The 16,300-nt window shown below is 38.1% G+C and overlaps 1 protein-coding gene across 1 annotated transcript in view; it reads left to right on the plus strand.

The window, feature by feature from the left end:
* Nucleotides 1-16,300, plus strand: part of PAH (phenylalanine hydroxylase) — a 733,016-nt gene that overhangs the window by 122,748 nt on the left and 593,968 nt on the right. Inside the window, exon 2 of the mRNA XM_044087738.1 lies at nt 2,229-2,336. Within this exon, the coding sequence (XP_043943673.1) occupies nt 2,229-2,336 (108 nt within the window). The remainder of the gene's footprint in view (nt 1-2,228; nt 2,337-16,300) is intronic.

Below are 16,300 nucleotides of genomic sequence, written 5' to 3' on the forward strand. Positions count from 1 at the left end.
TTTGATGCTTAGTCTGGAGTTCCCAGGCAAAAAGGCTACAATATTTTGCAATCTAACACCTGTTCAGGATACTACAACAATAAAATACATTTCACATGTACACTCTAGCAATTATTCCTTAAGTTAAGACAATAGAAAGAATGTGTTCAGCCCCCCACTTCGGCACCACTATCTAGATCAAAAGGGTATACAAGAAATAATTGTAACCTCAAAAGAACAGATGTAAAATGCTTGGCTTAGGTTTCCTTACAGCAGATGGCAACGTTGCTACAATCTTGAAGTTCACATTTTACAGTGTTTTCTTTCATTTAAGAAACAAGGCTGTATTTTACATTTATATTCACAAATGATAGAATTTTGTATCAAATTCTATTTGACTAGGCTGGCAGCCTTCGCCCATCTTCCCCCAATCTTCACAATGACTATGTTATTAACTAGCACAAAAATACTCTGATTACATGCATTGTGTCTATGGTGAAATAAGGAAAACATAGCATTCTAGATATGTAAGGCCTTTTTTCATCAAAGGTGAAGAACAGTGTTTATACTAGATAGTATGCTGACGCTTAAGCTGTGATGTGTTGAGTTTTAAAAAAAAAGTAGCAGCAGAACAATGAAGAACTCCACATCTGAAAGGTTAGTATGAAAACAGAAAAGCAGTTAAGGGGTGGGATTTGATAAACAGAGAAAATCAAGGTACAAAATACATTGCCATCGTTATGGTGATATTGCTAGGTATTTATAGGCGTGTACTTAGACTGGGAAATAGGCGGTTCCAGGAAGGTGGATCAAGCACTGGAAAGGCAATTAAAACTATTAGCACAAGGGATAAAGATGGAGTGTGAAGACTGGATCCATGTGGAACACTGTGAACCAGCAAAAACAGATGCCAGTTTAACATGACTGGAGGTAAAGTGGTAACCAGTTCATGAGCTAAAAGAAACCTAGTGTGTTTAACATGAAAAATGATTCAATGTTCCAAATGTTAAATACCCTGGAGAATTTTACATAGGATCCAGTTAATCAGCTTGTTAAATTATAGCAAAATGAACAAAACTAGAAGAAAAGCTTTACCACAAAAAAAAAAAAAAAAAAAACCAGAAAAGTGGAAGAATTACAAAATGCATTGATGATACTTCCCAACTACTTAATATTAGAATTACAGTGAAAGGTTTCTTTATTTTTTAAATTAGCATGACCATATTAATTTACAAGCCATAACACATCTGAACTCTTTTGCAACAACAACAACTTTGTATCCTGTTGGAGTAATGTGAGAAGAAAAAACAGTTGGAGGAAATATGCATTGTTGGAGTCAGACTGTCATTAAACAATTGAGAGAATGGATAGTCCAGTTTTACTGCAGGATATAACAGAAGGGGAAAATAAAATGTTGCAATAGCCAAAAGGCTATATTGTCTCTGTAGAGCTCCATAGGTGCTGATAATCACAGAAGCAGATTTTGAGTTTTTCCCTGAGGGTGGTTTGGGGAGTGTTCAAAGCACTGAATATACATGCAATAAGCTATTGGTTGTTTACAGCAGTTAGATTTTGAAAGACAGACCATAAGTGGCTTTGTTTATTTGCTTACTGCAATGGACCTAGAGGGTTCTTTGAATGCTATGCTTGTGGCATTTGAGGGGTGAAAGCGTCCATAGGAACAGCCCAACTTCAAGTCTTAAGGGAAGAAATATTCTACAACACTAGCAATTTAGATCTTGTAAATGGTCATGGTTTGAGGATGGGATAACTGGCATGTGCTTAGCAAAATAAGTTAAATTTTAGTGCTTTCCCCAGATTGATATCTGGCAAACTCCTAAATCTATTAAATATTCCTACACCAAGATCAGTTTAACTTGGAAGAAGTAAAAACTTATGATAACAGTTTATTTCAACATGGTTAGCTAATTGTGCACAAAGGTTCGTATTCTATCTATAACAACATTGTTTATAGCTTAAGAAGTAAAAGATTTATCAAGGATCTTTGTAGTATAATACCAGCTTTGAATGAATTGACGGTAAATTCTGTGTTGCTAGACTGCATGCAAACACCAACCATGTTGTTTGGTTATAAAATTTTATCTTCACAAAATTGTGTATTTAAATATTATCAACAATTTGGTGTAACATTATTTTCCTTATATAAACATCAGTGTATGTTGATGAAAAAAAGAAATTTGAGGCAATTTGCTTAGTTTTCATTGTATCAATTGTTCTTCTCTTTACAGAGATCGATGTACATTGAAGAGAACACACAAAAGGCTGGAGCAATTTCCTTGATCTTTTCTTTGAAAGAGCAGGTTGGAGCATTGGCCAAAGTTCTGCGTTTGTTTGAGGTAACCATTCTAATTATTGTTTAAATATTTTCTGTTTGCAGATAAGAGAACACTTCCCTCTGGGCTTCTCTGTGCCTATAAACTGGTCAAATAAAACCATATGTAGACCAGAAAATGAAACACTTTAATGTATTAGTCTAGTGCCTTGGCATTATGCTTTTCAAGACTTTTAAGAAACTGCACACGTTTAAAAGCTAGCTTATATATTAAATCAGTCAAACATTATACATCAATGCTAAAACAATTAAACATTTACACAATTAAATAATCAACCTAATTAAATTCCATTGATTAATTACAACCATATTAAAACATTTTAAGACAGTATTGGCAAGAAAGTCCAACATAGTTAAAACTACAAAGCATTCCACTAAAGTTTATTATTCAACCCATGAAGTTTTAGTGTACGAACTGTAAGAAATAATTCTGCTTCCTTAAGTTTTAAAACATTTTCAATTAATTCATCACATCTTAAAGTCACTTTTAGTTGCAGTAACATACTCATTTTATTAAGTTAACATTCTCCCCATATTGCATATTAATATGTTCAGACACTTAGTCAGTATATCTCTTATTTTGATGTCATTAATATCTTTCCACATTCACATGTTAAACTTCCTTTAAGTCTGACCAATGTAAATCGGTCCAAAAACTCAACTTATTATATATTCCACTGCTTTTAAGTCACAAGTATGACACCCACAACAGTGAACCTTTCTACCATTAATATATTTAATTTTTTAACTATATATTACAATCGATATATTTACTTTTCTAACTATATATCCATTGCTGTGGGTGTCATGTGTAATATGAAAGGCCAAATCCATCCAGAGTTGTCAGGAAATATTAATACACTGCTCTGTATAAATTTTAAAATTTACACTATAGAATGATACCACGTGATCCTCACAATAACATGAGCAGAAGGGTGCTTTGTAAAAACAAGCCATGCTTTCACTCCAGTTTGGACCTTCCTCAAGTACTAATATTTTAATAAATAAACGGAATAAATTAGGTTGCACAAATATATAAACTAATCAGTTATTGTACCTAGACCAAGTCTAATTCAATCTCAGGTCACTCAAAGTTTTAAAATGAGAATATGTGTGTGTTAAATGGTATGGGTAAGTTAAAAAAAATTAAAAAGTCAATTGTAAATGTCTGTCAGTGGGAAATATACTCATATCAGGGCATGAGTTCAGCTATTAACCTTGTAGAGATCCATGAAAAGGGAGAGATTGGAGGAAAGTCCACAGAGCGTGTATCACCTTTTCCAAGTGGCTAGGTCATGATTCCAGCTGGATGATAGATCGTAGATGCTACTAAATGAGAAGTGGCCAGACTGAGCATGTTTTGTGGGGTTAAAAGATCATAGAAGGTGCTCTGGCCTTTCATGAGAATCTTTTAAAATAACATGTTCTTCCAATTCAGGAGCTATTGAAAGCAGTAAGTGGACTTACTTGTTATCGATCCTTCCCACTAGTGTTTCACCACGCTGCAGAGATTTGTGTATAAGGAGAGACCTTAGGAAGTTTTATAGTGATCAGACTGACTGTGGTCTCATTTTTAGTGTGACTAGCAATAAGAAGAAAATGCTACAATTATGGCTGGCTCTAGGAAGGTAAATACTGCAATGAAAGAGCACGTTAGATGGGTCAAAAGAAGCATGATTTACAGGGTCAAGAGACCAAAAGAAAATGCTTGACCCATACATATAAACACATATTGCACAATAAATTAGGGTCATTCAGTGGGCCAACCTGGTACTTATTTGGAAACTAAAATTGCTCCAAGCATTGAAAAATAAATTCTGAAATACAGCCAACAGCAACATATGGGATAATATCTTACCAAAAAGCTAAGTCTGAAAGTAAAAAAAAGTCCTTTCCTCATCCATGATAGTACATTTAACATCATAGTGCAAAGAGTAAGAGAAACTCAAAATCAAACCAAAATGAAGAGGCCTTTATATTTGACTTTGCCAGGATATTAGCTAGTTGCTGAAAGTTGTGGAGGCGAGGAAGAAGTGAGCTATTTAGGTCACCATAATTTTTTTATGCAATGACTCACGATAATGCCCTAATATATTGCAGAAGGGGAAGTGAAAGATTCTTCTCTTGGAGGGGACATTAATTCTATGCTGTAAAAAAAACTTGAATGTCAGATGTGTATCCATGCTTACACTGACCTAGGACTCAGTAGTTCCTGTAATATTAGAGCATTTTCCAGCTAAGAAGACTCACCCAAAAAAAATAGTTATTAATCACATTTGATTACTGGGCAAATTGTTAGGGAGAGGCTGACCAATAATTCCCTTTTGCAAGCTTTTTTACATCCCAAACAAATACAAGTGGTGGGTTTGGATCCCTATGATGCATTAATTTGGAAGTTAGAACATGCTGGAGAATTTTAAAAGTTGAGAGACAATCGAGTATGCTTGTTTCTCTGGCTTTTGTATAATTTTTGCATCATTATTTATATATGCTTATGGGACCATTTGCATGTCTTTTATCTGTTATTTATCATTCTCTGTCTTTCCTCATTTTGTTATTTGCTTTCCCTTACCTCCATTATGAGCCATTATTTGTGTTGTTTCCGTCCACACATACATAGTGTGCAATTAGATGTCCCTCTGTTATATTGAAAAAATTCTGTTTTATTTAACAGTCCTTTAGGTCACCTCTCTTGTATTACATTAGGTGTTGGGTAATTATATAACATAACTCACTTTATTATTAGCAGTTTCCAACATTTTGGCCTCAGATTGAATCTCATCCTTTCATCTCTGTAATATACTGGGGTGACATCAAGAGTTATTACAGACAAATTGGTGGTGACATGAATAGTTCATTCCTCCTTCATCACTCTAACTTTTAGCAAGTAGCTAATACCCTGGCAACATTTGATTCTATAGCCTCTTCAGTATGTGTTTGATTTTGACTTTCTCCCACCCTTTCCATTATAATATTAAACATACAATCATGGGCATACAAGAGGATGTTTGATTCTTCCTGGGCATAGTGTTTTGGAAAGATATTATCCCATGTCTTGCTTTTGGCTTGTTTTTTAGATTTTATTTTTTTAATGCTTGTGGTTTTAGTTTCCACATTAGTTCTGAAGTTGAACCACCATATTACCCTAATGCAGTGGGGCTTCCTTGAGAGGAAGTACTGTGGCTCATTCAGGTTGCGTGAAGTATTTGGACAGGGACATACCAATGTGGGCATTATACTCAATGATTAGCCTGATAAGTTCTGAGTACAGTGGAGTGGTCACATCCCTGAACTTAGATGCCATGCCCTTACTAATAAGCTGCCCAGTGAAATGGATCTTCTCACAATAGTGGATACAAGTTAGTCAAAGGATAGTTTGTTATACTATAAGAATAAGTGTTATCATGGTCCAAATGCTCCTGTTACTAATAAAATAAATAAATGATCCAAAAGAGAAGCACAGGAGCAAACCAAGGCTGACAACAAAAATCAGCATAAATCCAGCAGTCACTGAGGCTTATTCAAGCTGCAGAAATAAATGCTAGTTCAAACAATGACTGAATCCATGCCAAAAACAAGTAAAATCCAAGCTGTTTTATTGGTAAGCGCTTTCACCCTGTAAGGGCTTTGTCAAACCATAAGAAACAAACAATGAATAAAATCAAGTCACATTTTATAAGGAAATAGGGCTGACATCACTTCCTGTTCTTGATTAAAACGTTTCAGTATGCAAAAATAATACGTCTATAAAAAATGTATACAGAAAACTATATATATAAACAAAAAAAAAAAAAATATATATATATATATATATATATATATATATATCTGTATATAAAGGCAAATATAAAACATTTATTAACATTCTAAAATATGTATGTTTATCTCACAGTGAGTCTCCTATTCTTAAGAACAGGTTTAAATGGAATTTTGTCATTCAGACCTGGTCTCTGGTCTGCACTAAGTCTGATAATCCATTTTAATTCCAGTGTTTCAGTGTAATTGCATATATCCCCTCCCTTAACACTGGGTTCATCGATCTGTACAACTAAGAATACAAATGAATGTGTATTGTCACTTTCTATAATGTGTTTAGAAAGTGCACTGCGTGGAAACAGTGTACAAATGTGATAAACATGTTCCCTTACTCTGTCTCGTAGGCGTCTGTCTGTCTTACCTACGTAGAATACCTGGCAAGCAGTGCACGTAGCTAAATAAATGACGTGATGTATTGCAATTAGCACTGAGTTGAAACTTGAAGCAATAGGAAGTAACTGGGCGAATAAACTGGGAACTGGTATCTACAAATTTGCAAAAATTACAACAATTACACGGAACAGTACCCACAATATTGTTCAAACATTCATTAGGCTGTGTAGATAGGTGAGGGTAACAAAGTAATCTATGTTGGTTAGACTTGTTCCTATATCTAAAATAAGGCTCCTCACCAACAATGTCTTTAAGTTGTGAATCAAGTAAAAGTAGATTCTAATTCTTGTTCAAAACCTCTCTTATACTGTTTATGTCTTGCATATTACTAACAGAAAATCTAACTGGTGGATTCCTAACTTCAGGACATATATCAGGGACATTCTCTACTGGATATGGTTGTGAGAAATATGGTCTAGCAATACCATTCATCAGCTCCAAAACACCTTCAAAGTGGGAGGTGATCTCATCTGGCCTATATGCTCTTTGTAAAAGCCTGTTGTTTAAGTTTGACAACTCTTGCAAGAAGCTATCATAATTTGGATTAATCCTGGATGCTCTTATCGCTTGTCCCCTTATCAAGTTCTTATATATGTAATTGGGGTGCATACTTTCCCGATGTAATAGGAAATTCCTATAGCATGTTTTTCTAAAGACTCCAGTATTGAGCATCCCATTTGGCAGTCTATCAACAAAAACATCCAAAAAAGTAATGCAATTAATCGAACTTTCAATAGAAAAGTTCAAAAACATGGTTAGACTGTTAATCTCTTTATGGAAGTCATGCAAGGCTTTATCTGTACCAGTCCACAGGAGGAAAGATCATCAACAAAACATGCATAGAAAACAACATGTTTCTTAAAACTGTCTAGGACAAACAGCTTATTACGTTCCCAGTCCAGCATGACAAGATTGGCGTAGCTATTGGCACATGAAGTGCCCATAGCCACGCCATCCTTCTGAATATAGGCTACCTCATTAAAAAGAAAGATGTTATTTTCCAGGACAATTTCCAACAAGGCACCAAATAAATCTTTCATAGCTGGACTATAGGCTTCGCAACTCTGTAAACATCTCACCTTACTCCAGACTTCATTCAAACTAATTAATGACTCTCATGTTAAGTGATAGTGATTTTTATGAAATAATTAGTTTGAATGAAGTCTGGAGTAAGGTGCGTAACATATCATATATGTTGCAAGATTTATTACTCAATGAGGTTATAGATGAAGACCTGTTTAATTTTTTACATGTGATAGATCCATTGATTCCAGTCATCCAAGGCCTCCCCAAGGTATATAAAAATCCCTGAGACCCACCTGTGAGACTAATAGTGGCAGGGAGAGGTTGGGCAATGGAGCCCCTATCCATCTACCTTCAGAAACACCTAAGACCCTTGGTGAATGAATCTACACATATTCTTAAAGACACAAAACATTCTTTCTGGACTTAAATTCCAAGGTTGTAGATCTACCGTTAGATATGTATTATAAAATGTTTACCCTGGATGTACAGTCCCTTTTTTACTATGATACCTAACACTGACGGTGTTGAAAGTGTTATGAGATGTTTACAGAGTTGCGAAGCCTATAGTCCAGCTCTGAAAGATTTTTTTGGTGCCTTTTTGGAAAGGGTCCTCTTGGAGGATCTTGGTGTCTTCTGGAGAGTTTATGATAGCACCAAGCTTACAGTTATCTGCAAACATTGTCATGTGCAAACACTTTATATTAACTTTGTCCTCCAAGAAGTAAATGCCAAAAAGGAGTGACTCATGGAGTGAACCCTGAAGGTACACCACTATTGATGGGTCTTTTGTAGGAGGAAGAGCCACCTACCATCATTTTCTTAATTCTATTTGTGAGACAGTTTGCTATCTGATGAGTTACAAAGGGATCAACATTTAGCTGGGTATGGGATAGTGTTGAATGAATTTGCAAGGTGTTGATATGAGGTGTGTACTGATTTTCCCTCATCCATTGCTTCAGTTACCTTCTCTAACAGGTTTACTAGGTTAAGCAAGTAGGACCTACCCTTGACAGGACCAAACTGGCTTGAGTAAAGAGATTTATAGGTTATTTATATCCTTATTTATTAATCCCACAATTATCTTTTCCACACCCTTACAGATGTGGGTAGTCAGACTTATGGGTCTATAATTACCTGCGTACGTTGATGACATCTTGGTGCAGGGGGAGATGACTGTTGCTGTTCTACATTTATATACCACAAAGCCTATTTTGAGACTGATATTCAGTAACCTCTGTACAGAGTTTGATAGGTCCTATTTCAGGCTGGTCAGTAGGCAACATGGTATGTTATCCAGCCCCAAAAGAGCAGTGTTCTTGGCCTTGGAAAGTGCTATGAGAACTTGTTCTTGGGAGATTCAAGGGAAGTGTAGATGAAGATATGTAATATAGGGTTGCAAGGGGAGAGGGGGATGAAGTTAGAGTTAAATTTATCTGCTAGTAGACTGGCTATGCCAGGGTCTGAGTATGTGATATCTTTTACTATTAACTCTGTGCAATGCTGGTATTGTTTCTGAGATTTCTAACATATTTAAAGAAGGCTTTTTACCTCATATCTAGCTTTGGTTGATTTGCTCAGGGACTGGAGTTCCTGCTTAAATTTAGCATTACTGTTTTTGACATCATGATAGATACATTTATTATTGCAAGCAATGATTGTTTTTCTTTTATTGTAGATCTTGTTTATATTTGGGTTCAACCACAGGGGTTTATTTTTAAATTTGTAATTTTATTTTCTTCAAAGGGGAAACAGATGCATCTATTCAGCTATACACGTGTGCATCGAATTTGATGGTAAAAGATTCTGCATAGGCAGCGGAGTCATCAGGTTGGAGGGGATGTTGACTTTCACAATGTCATTATTCAGTTTCATAAATTAGCCTTTACATAATCTCTGAATCCTGAGGTATTTGAGGATGATCTTGGCTTCAGAGTTATGGTCAATGTGACTGATTTATGCTCAGTTTGATGGAGGAGGGGTTTACAACTGGTTGAGTCCAAAGCTGTACTATACTGTTGAGGACCAAGTCCAGTATTTTGTGTTCCTTAGTTGAGGTGAGGACTAAATGGTCTGGACAGCTTCTATTTGTGAAGTCCTGAAATCCCTAGGCATGCATGTTAGAGGACATATAAGTCTCACAGTTGGTGGAAGAGCAGTTGAAGTCCCCTTAGGAGAATGTTGCATGGCCTAATATGCAGTGACTCAATACTGGTCAGGTAGGAGGTATGAGGCAAGGAGGACATAGATGAAGTCCTATAGGTAGCAATGATGTGAGAAGGAGTTTTCTTAATGTTAACTTAGACATGGAGGAGTGGCAGGTCATTATCCTGTCTAATGAGCCTGGAGGTGATACTTCATTTTACATATACAGACATACTGCCGGCTTTATTGCCTTCATCTAGTGTAGTATGCCTGAGTGTGTGGTACGTTCTGAAACCCTTCAGTGATGGGGTTCTCTCCAAGGTCCTGAACCTAGTCTTCCATGGCAATGCATATATTGATGCATTCCAGGGTAAGCAGTGCCTGTAGGAGTGAAATTTTGTGTTGAGACTCCTAGCATTCAGGAGCAATACCTTTATGCTATTCAGATTTTGTTTTATTAAGTTGGAAGCTTTTGAAGACTTGCATTGTCTAAAACAGGCATGATGGTGGTCAAGGTTTTAGCTAATATAACAAAGCCTTGCAGAGGTAGGAGCAGGAAATCTTTGGCAAAGCAGGTAGGATTGTCTACCATCTCCTGCAGACTGATATGTATTGGATCCCCTTTAATGAGTCGAGAAGGTAAGTAAATTGTTTAAGTCAATAATCTTTTGTTCATATTGAGGCATCGCTCTTGGTGATGGTAAAATGGTGCTCAAGACTAGGCTCATACCTGCCTCGGTCACAAATTCTGAGAGCTCCATCATGTCTTTCTTCATATAGCCCAGGGAGGTAGTCTAAAGTTGTTTATTCACATGTGTACTATGACTGCATCATATGTGTACTTGTGGTGCAAGGACTTCAGAGCATATATGGTATGAGGAATCCTTGCACCTGATAGTTAACCAACTGTGATTCTGTCTTTATTCAGCTTGGTAAGGGGGTCATCAGTGTGTGTGTGTCACCATGGAGTCACCTTTGATGAGGATGTTGGATTGTGTGCATGTTTGCCTTATGCGCTTTTGATCTGTGACACTGAGAACCTTACATACATGTTTCATAATGGGTGCTGCCTATGTTGCATGTTTGTGAGGTTGCTGAGGGTACTTGTTTCTTATGTTACATTTAGGATGCCTCTGTGGTTTAGGTAGGTTGCTTTTAAGAGACTCAGCTTATGCAGGTTTATGTGTTTGGTCCATCTTGTTTGTGACAGGTGTTGTGTGGTATTCTGCATTACTTGCAACCTGTTTGCCACTTGTAGCAGCTTTATGGGGGTGCTTAACATAGTTTCTCACACACTATGCCCGTTTGTTTAAGTAGTAGCTGGTTGTCAGTAAACATTGTCTTGGGATGCCCATTTCAACCAAGGTGGCTATGGAGACAGTTGGAATGTGGTTCCAGGTGCTTACTAATGTGGGCTGAAGAGAGAAGTAGCAGGTATGAGGTCTGGAGTTAATAACTGGAGGTGCTGTCAGTCTGATGGTGGAGCCAATACCGGTCTCAACAGAGCTGCACACAGCTAGGAAGCAGTGATGCTTTGCTCTTTCTCTCACCATAAACAAAGAGTAGCACTAATCCCAAGCTGCTGAATAAGAAGGTGTATTAACCCAGGCACTGATGGGTTAAGTACACTTGCTATAGTCCCTGCTTGGTATTTACCCTGGAACTCACAGCAGATGGATGCAACAGAAAGCCCAGTTGCACAAAGGACCTGAAGAGATGCTAACCAAAACTACAACCAGACCACTCAATGAAGTACCATACACACTACCCAATCAGAGACCAGCAGGAAATCAGTGCCCTCCTATTCCTTCTCTCACCAGGAACAATGCACTAGCAGTAGTACCAAACCAGGTCCTAAGAAGCAATTTGAATGCTTTCTAGTGGTTGATAATCACTAGGAAGTCAAGAAATAACGTCCTTCTGCTCCTTATCTCACCAGAAGCATAATAAAAGCACTGATTCCAAGCCTGTTCATGAGAAGCAGTTTCCATGCTCTCCAGTGATAGGTTCCGGATGTTACAGCTTTTAAAAGTAAGATAGGAACATGAATTAAGACTCAGCATATTGCATTGTGCACTCGGTATGTGGGACAGTATGAAACAGAGGCAGACGTGTTATCAGTGGGCATCTGAAGAGGAAGGAGAAAGAGTAGTAGATAAAGTCAGAGTGTGCATGCAAATGCAGGTATATCATCAAGTGTGTATACATTTGCTTATGTGAATGTATGTACTCAAATCTGCATGTGAGAGTGCATGCACATGTATATCTGCATCTCTTCATGCATGCTATCTTAAATTTACGTGTGGTTGCATATATGGCTATGCATATAAATGTTTGACACAAGTGTATATATATCTGCATGAGTGAGCGCATGAAGACTTGCATATGCATTTGTGGATGTATGTATACATACATCTGCATATGTGTTTATGTACATATAGATCTGCATGTGTGAATACATGCAGATGTATATATGAGTGAGTTCCATCAGGCAGGATTACATCTGTATGTGCAAACTTACAAAGATAACCCTCTACACCACCATGAATCATGAATATATGTATGCATGCTTGCATATGCATATGTACATTTAGCTATGTCTATATCTGCATGCAGGCAGGTGTAGTACATACACATACCTCTGGATATATATATATATATATATATATATATATATATATATATATATATATATATATATATATATATATAAAAAATATATATATATATATATATATATATATATATATATATATATATATATATGTATACATATATAATATATATATATATATATATAAGCATACATACATTGAGATGTTCCCATATATGTACATATACTTTTGTGTGTGCACAAGTATGTTGGTGTGTATATATGCATAAAGCTGCATGTGTGCATACTGGTATAGAAGTACCTCACTGTATGAAGAGAGACATGGTTGAGCTCACAGAGTATGTGTCCCAGGCAGGTATGTGCCTAGCCTTGAGCAGCATACTACCCTCACCTAGACTGATGCCACAGTATAAACAAAAAATGATTGATTTCAATAACTGGCTCAGTTTTGGTGTCATTCAAAGGGGATCCAGTTCCTGTCAGCCTGGGAAGCCATGGTCAACAAATTTTACTGCTTTGCCAGAGATAGTTTGCACCTGACACCTCTAGGATTTTGGCTGCTGTCAAATGCTCTTGCCTCCCCCATAGTGCCTTTTCTCAGGCAAGGTCTCGAAAACAACATTACCAATGTGAAATTAACCAGTGAGAACAAAATAAGGGTTGTGCTGCAAAATACTGGGGCCTTAAAGCAAAAACTGCACTCCCTGGAAGCACTTCCATCACTAGAAGATGTAGATATCTGTGCAGTCACAGAAACCTGGTTCAAAGCCTCAGAGAGTACCCCAGGCTTGCTAGGCTACAATGCCTTCCACACCTTTAGACCTCAAAATAAACGAGTGAAAACCAAAGGACGTGGTGTTTCAATCTATATTAGAGATAAATTCACTTAATGCCTAGTTAGACTGGACAACATCATGAAGTTACTCCAGGTCCAGGTTACAGTAGGTAAGATCCCTATTCAAGTCATAGCCAGTTATAGATCCCCTTCTTGAGTTTTGATGCCCACGAAGCCTACTTGACCAAACAGGAGACAATCCAAATTTTACCCAGCACACTGGTTAAGAGGGATTTCAATTATCCCACCATCAACTGGGAAACCTAGGCTAGCCCTAACTTGCTAATGCAAAAGTTCCTTGAATTTGTTAATTCAAATACCTTGGAACAAATTGTTCATATCCCGACAAGGGGAATAAACCCCCTGGATCTGGTCCTCACCAACATGTCAAACAGATGCACTACCGCAACTGCCAAACTCTCATTAGTTAAAACTGACCCCAAATCAGTCACCTTCAAGCTGGCACTAACACCAGAACTGATAAAGGGTGAAATCAGATTAAAAAACTTCACCAAGGCAAATTATACCTTCCTAGGTGAAGGTATAAATGCATTCCAAGCCCCACCCCAAGCTGAAAGTGGTAACTACGGCGAAGCTTATACTAAAGCCCTGCAATAGCCACTTGCATAAGTATATAAACTCGGCTGTACCAGAAAGAATCAAAGCAAGAGCCCCAAGTAAAAACAAGCTGCCATGGTGGACATTCCGCACCAACAAACTTTACAATAAATGCAAAACGTTGCTGTCCAAGAAAAAAAGGTAAGGCCCCAACAATGGAAAAGCACCCTCCTCAGCCTCAACAGGCAAATAAGACAACTTGTCAAATCCTGCAAGGGCTCCTTTCAGAGAAACTTAGCAAGTACAACCAAGGATAACCATAAGGTCTTTTACAGCTACATACATAACCTAAAGGGTAGGACCCAAGCATGCACAGAACGAGTGGCCAACAGTATCACACACTTTGACCCCACAAAGATAGCAAACCTGCTAGCGGATAGGTTTTGTCAAAATTTCACTCCCTTATCCCCTCCTAACTTACCAGAACCCCCACCCCCACCCTACATATCAGAAGAGCAGGTCCTCAAAGCCTTGTCCAAAGGCAAAAAACACAGACTCTGTGGGACCAGACAACATCCCAGGCTGCCTTCTAAACAGACTAAAACATGAACTAGCATCACCAGTAAGTACTCTTTTCAATCATAGCCTAACCACAGGCGTTGTTCCTGTGGAATGGAGAACAGCAACAGTTATTCCCCTCCACAAAGGTGGCCTAGCAACAGACCCAGGGTATTACAGACCCATAAGCCTGTCCAGCCTCATCTGTAAGGCCATGGAACGTATCGATATGGACCTTATAAATAAAGACAAAGGTGACCTCCAAACCCTGGATCCTACTCAATTTGGCTTCTTAAAGGACAGATCCTGCCTGTTAAATCTGGTGGATTTCTTTGAAAATGTGACCAAGGCCATTGATGAGGGCAAATCTGTGCACACAGCATACCTCGACCTGGCAAAGGCTTTTGACACAATCCCACATTCAGGCATTACCAATAAACTTAACAAACTGAATGTAAACCCCTTTGTTGTAAGATGGGTTGCCAACTGGCTCACAAACCAAACACACACTATCAAAGTGGGTGGCTCCACATCAACCAGGGGTCAGTGCTGGGCCCACTACTATTTGGTATATACTCCTCAGAAGTTCAGGTCAAAACTAAGAGGTTGTGGCTGACCAAATTTGCAGATGACTGCAAACTAGGTGCAGTCATTGAATCTGCAAATGATGTCAGTATACCGCAAAAGCATCTCACACAGTCCACTGACTGGTTTATTAGACACAGTCTCAAATTGAATGCATAGAAATGCATCATCATTCCCTTTGGCACAAACAATGTTCCCTCACACTATCAAATCAACAACAATGCCATAAGTACCCATGAAGTGGTAAGGGACCTGAGATCACAGGTTGACTGCGGCCTTAAATTTGACCACCATGTGTCTACTGTATTAAGAAAAGCTTTCTACATAGTAGACTTGATTAGTAAAGGCATTGCCTTGAGAGCAAAAGAAGTTATAACAACCCCTATACTTGGCACTTACCTGGCCCATAATTGAGTATAACTCCCCGTTTGGCATGTACCGTACTAAGCACCTGCAACAATTAGAGAGACCTCAGAGATTTCTAACAAAGAAGATCAAGAGGCTCATACATGTGCCTTATACAGACCAACTAAAGTCCCTGTCGCTATACTCCATATCGTATAAACTTCTTAGAGGAGACGTATGCCTGGCTCACAGACCAATCCAAGAACCAAATGTAATAAATTTGCTGCATATCTGTAAATCAAAAGGGACTAGTACTACCCTTTCCAGGGGCATAAGTATGGTCTGTGACTTAAATGGGACATGCTGGAGGGACAGATTTATCTCCCAGCAACTGCTGTGTCTTAGGAACAGGCTACCAATTCATGGGAAACAAAGCACCTCTGTGACACTGTTCAAGAGGAACCTGGGCAAGTGAATGGGGCACCATAAATTCTTAACAGGGATAGAGCCCACAACCCTCCTAGACATGGGCACTCATCACTAAATGCAATCTTGGGTATTAACTAGCATTAATATGGTATTATACTGAGATGAAATGGCTAAGCTTAAAATTACCTCTGGGTCGAGAGAACAGTAATCTCCTATGACTCTATGATCCACATGCCTTGGAACAGCTGGCCCATGCCCCTACAAGAGGTGATAATATCTTGGACTTGGTATTAATCAACATGAGTAACCACTGCAGCACCCCTATGGTATCATCCTCCCTGGTAAGATCCAACCATAAAGCAGTCATTTTCAAAGTCACCATCTCACCTGACACCCCATACCTAGGGTCAAACAAAAAACCTCTCCAAAGCTGATTACAACCTCCTGAGGGATGGTATAAACAGCTTCACAGCCCCCTCCCCCACTGCAGGAACTGACACCAATGTCCAAATCTACACCAAAGCACTATACAAGCATTTTTATAGATGCATGGAATCAGGAATACCTGACAGAACAAAATCATCCTCCACAAGAAAGAATAAACCTGTCTAGTGGACATCTGCAATAAATAAACTATATAACAAAAGGAAAAAAATTGCTGTCCAAG

Source organism: Protopterus annectens, chromosome 11.part0 (genome assembly GCF_019279795.1).
Source record: "Protopterus annectens isolate FY-2018-M chromosome 11.part0, PAN1.0, whole genome shotgun sequence".
NCBI lineage: Eukaryota > Metazoa > Chordata > Ceratodontiformes > Protopteridae > Protopterus > Protopterus annectens.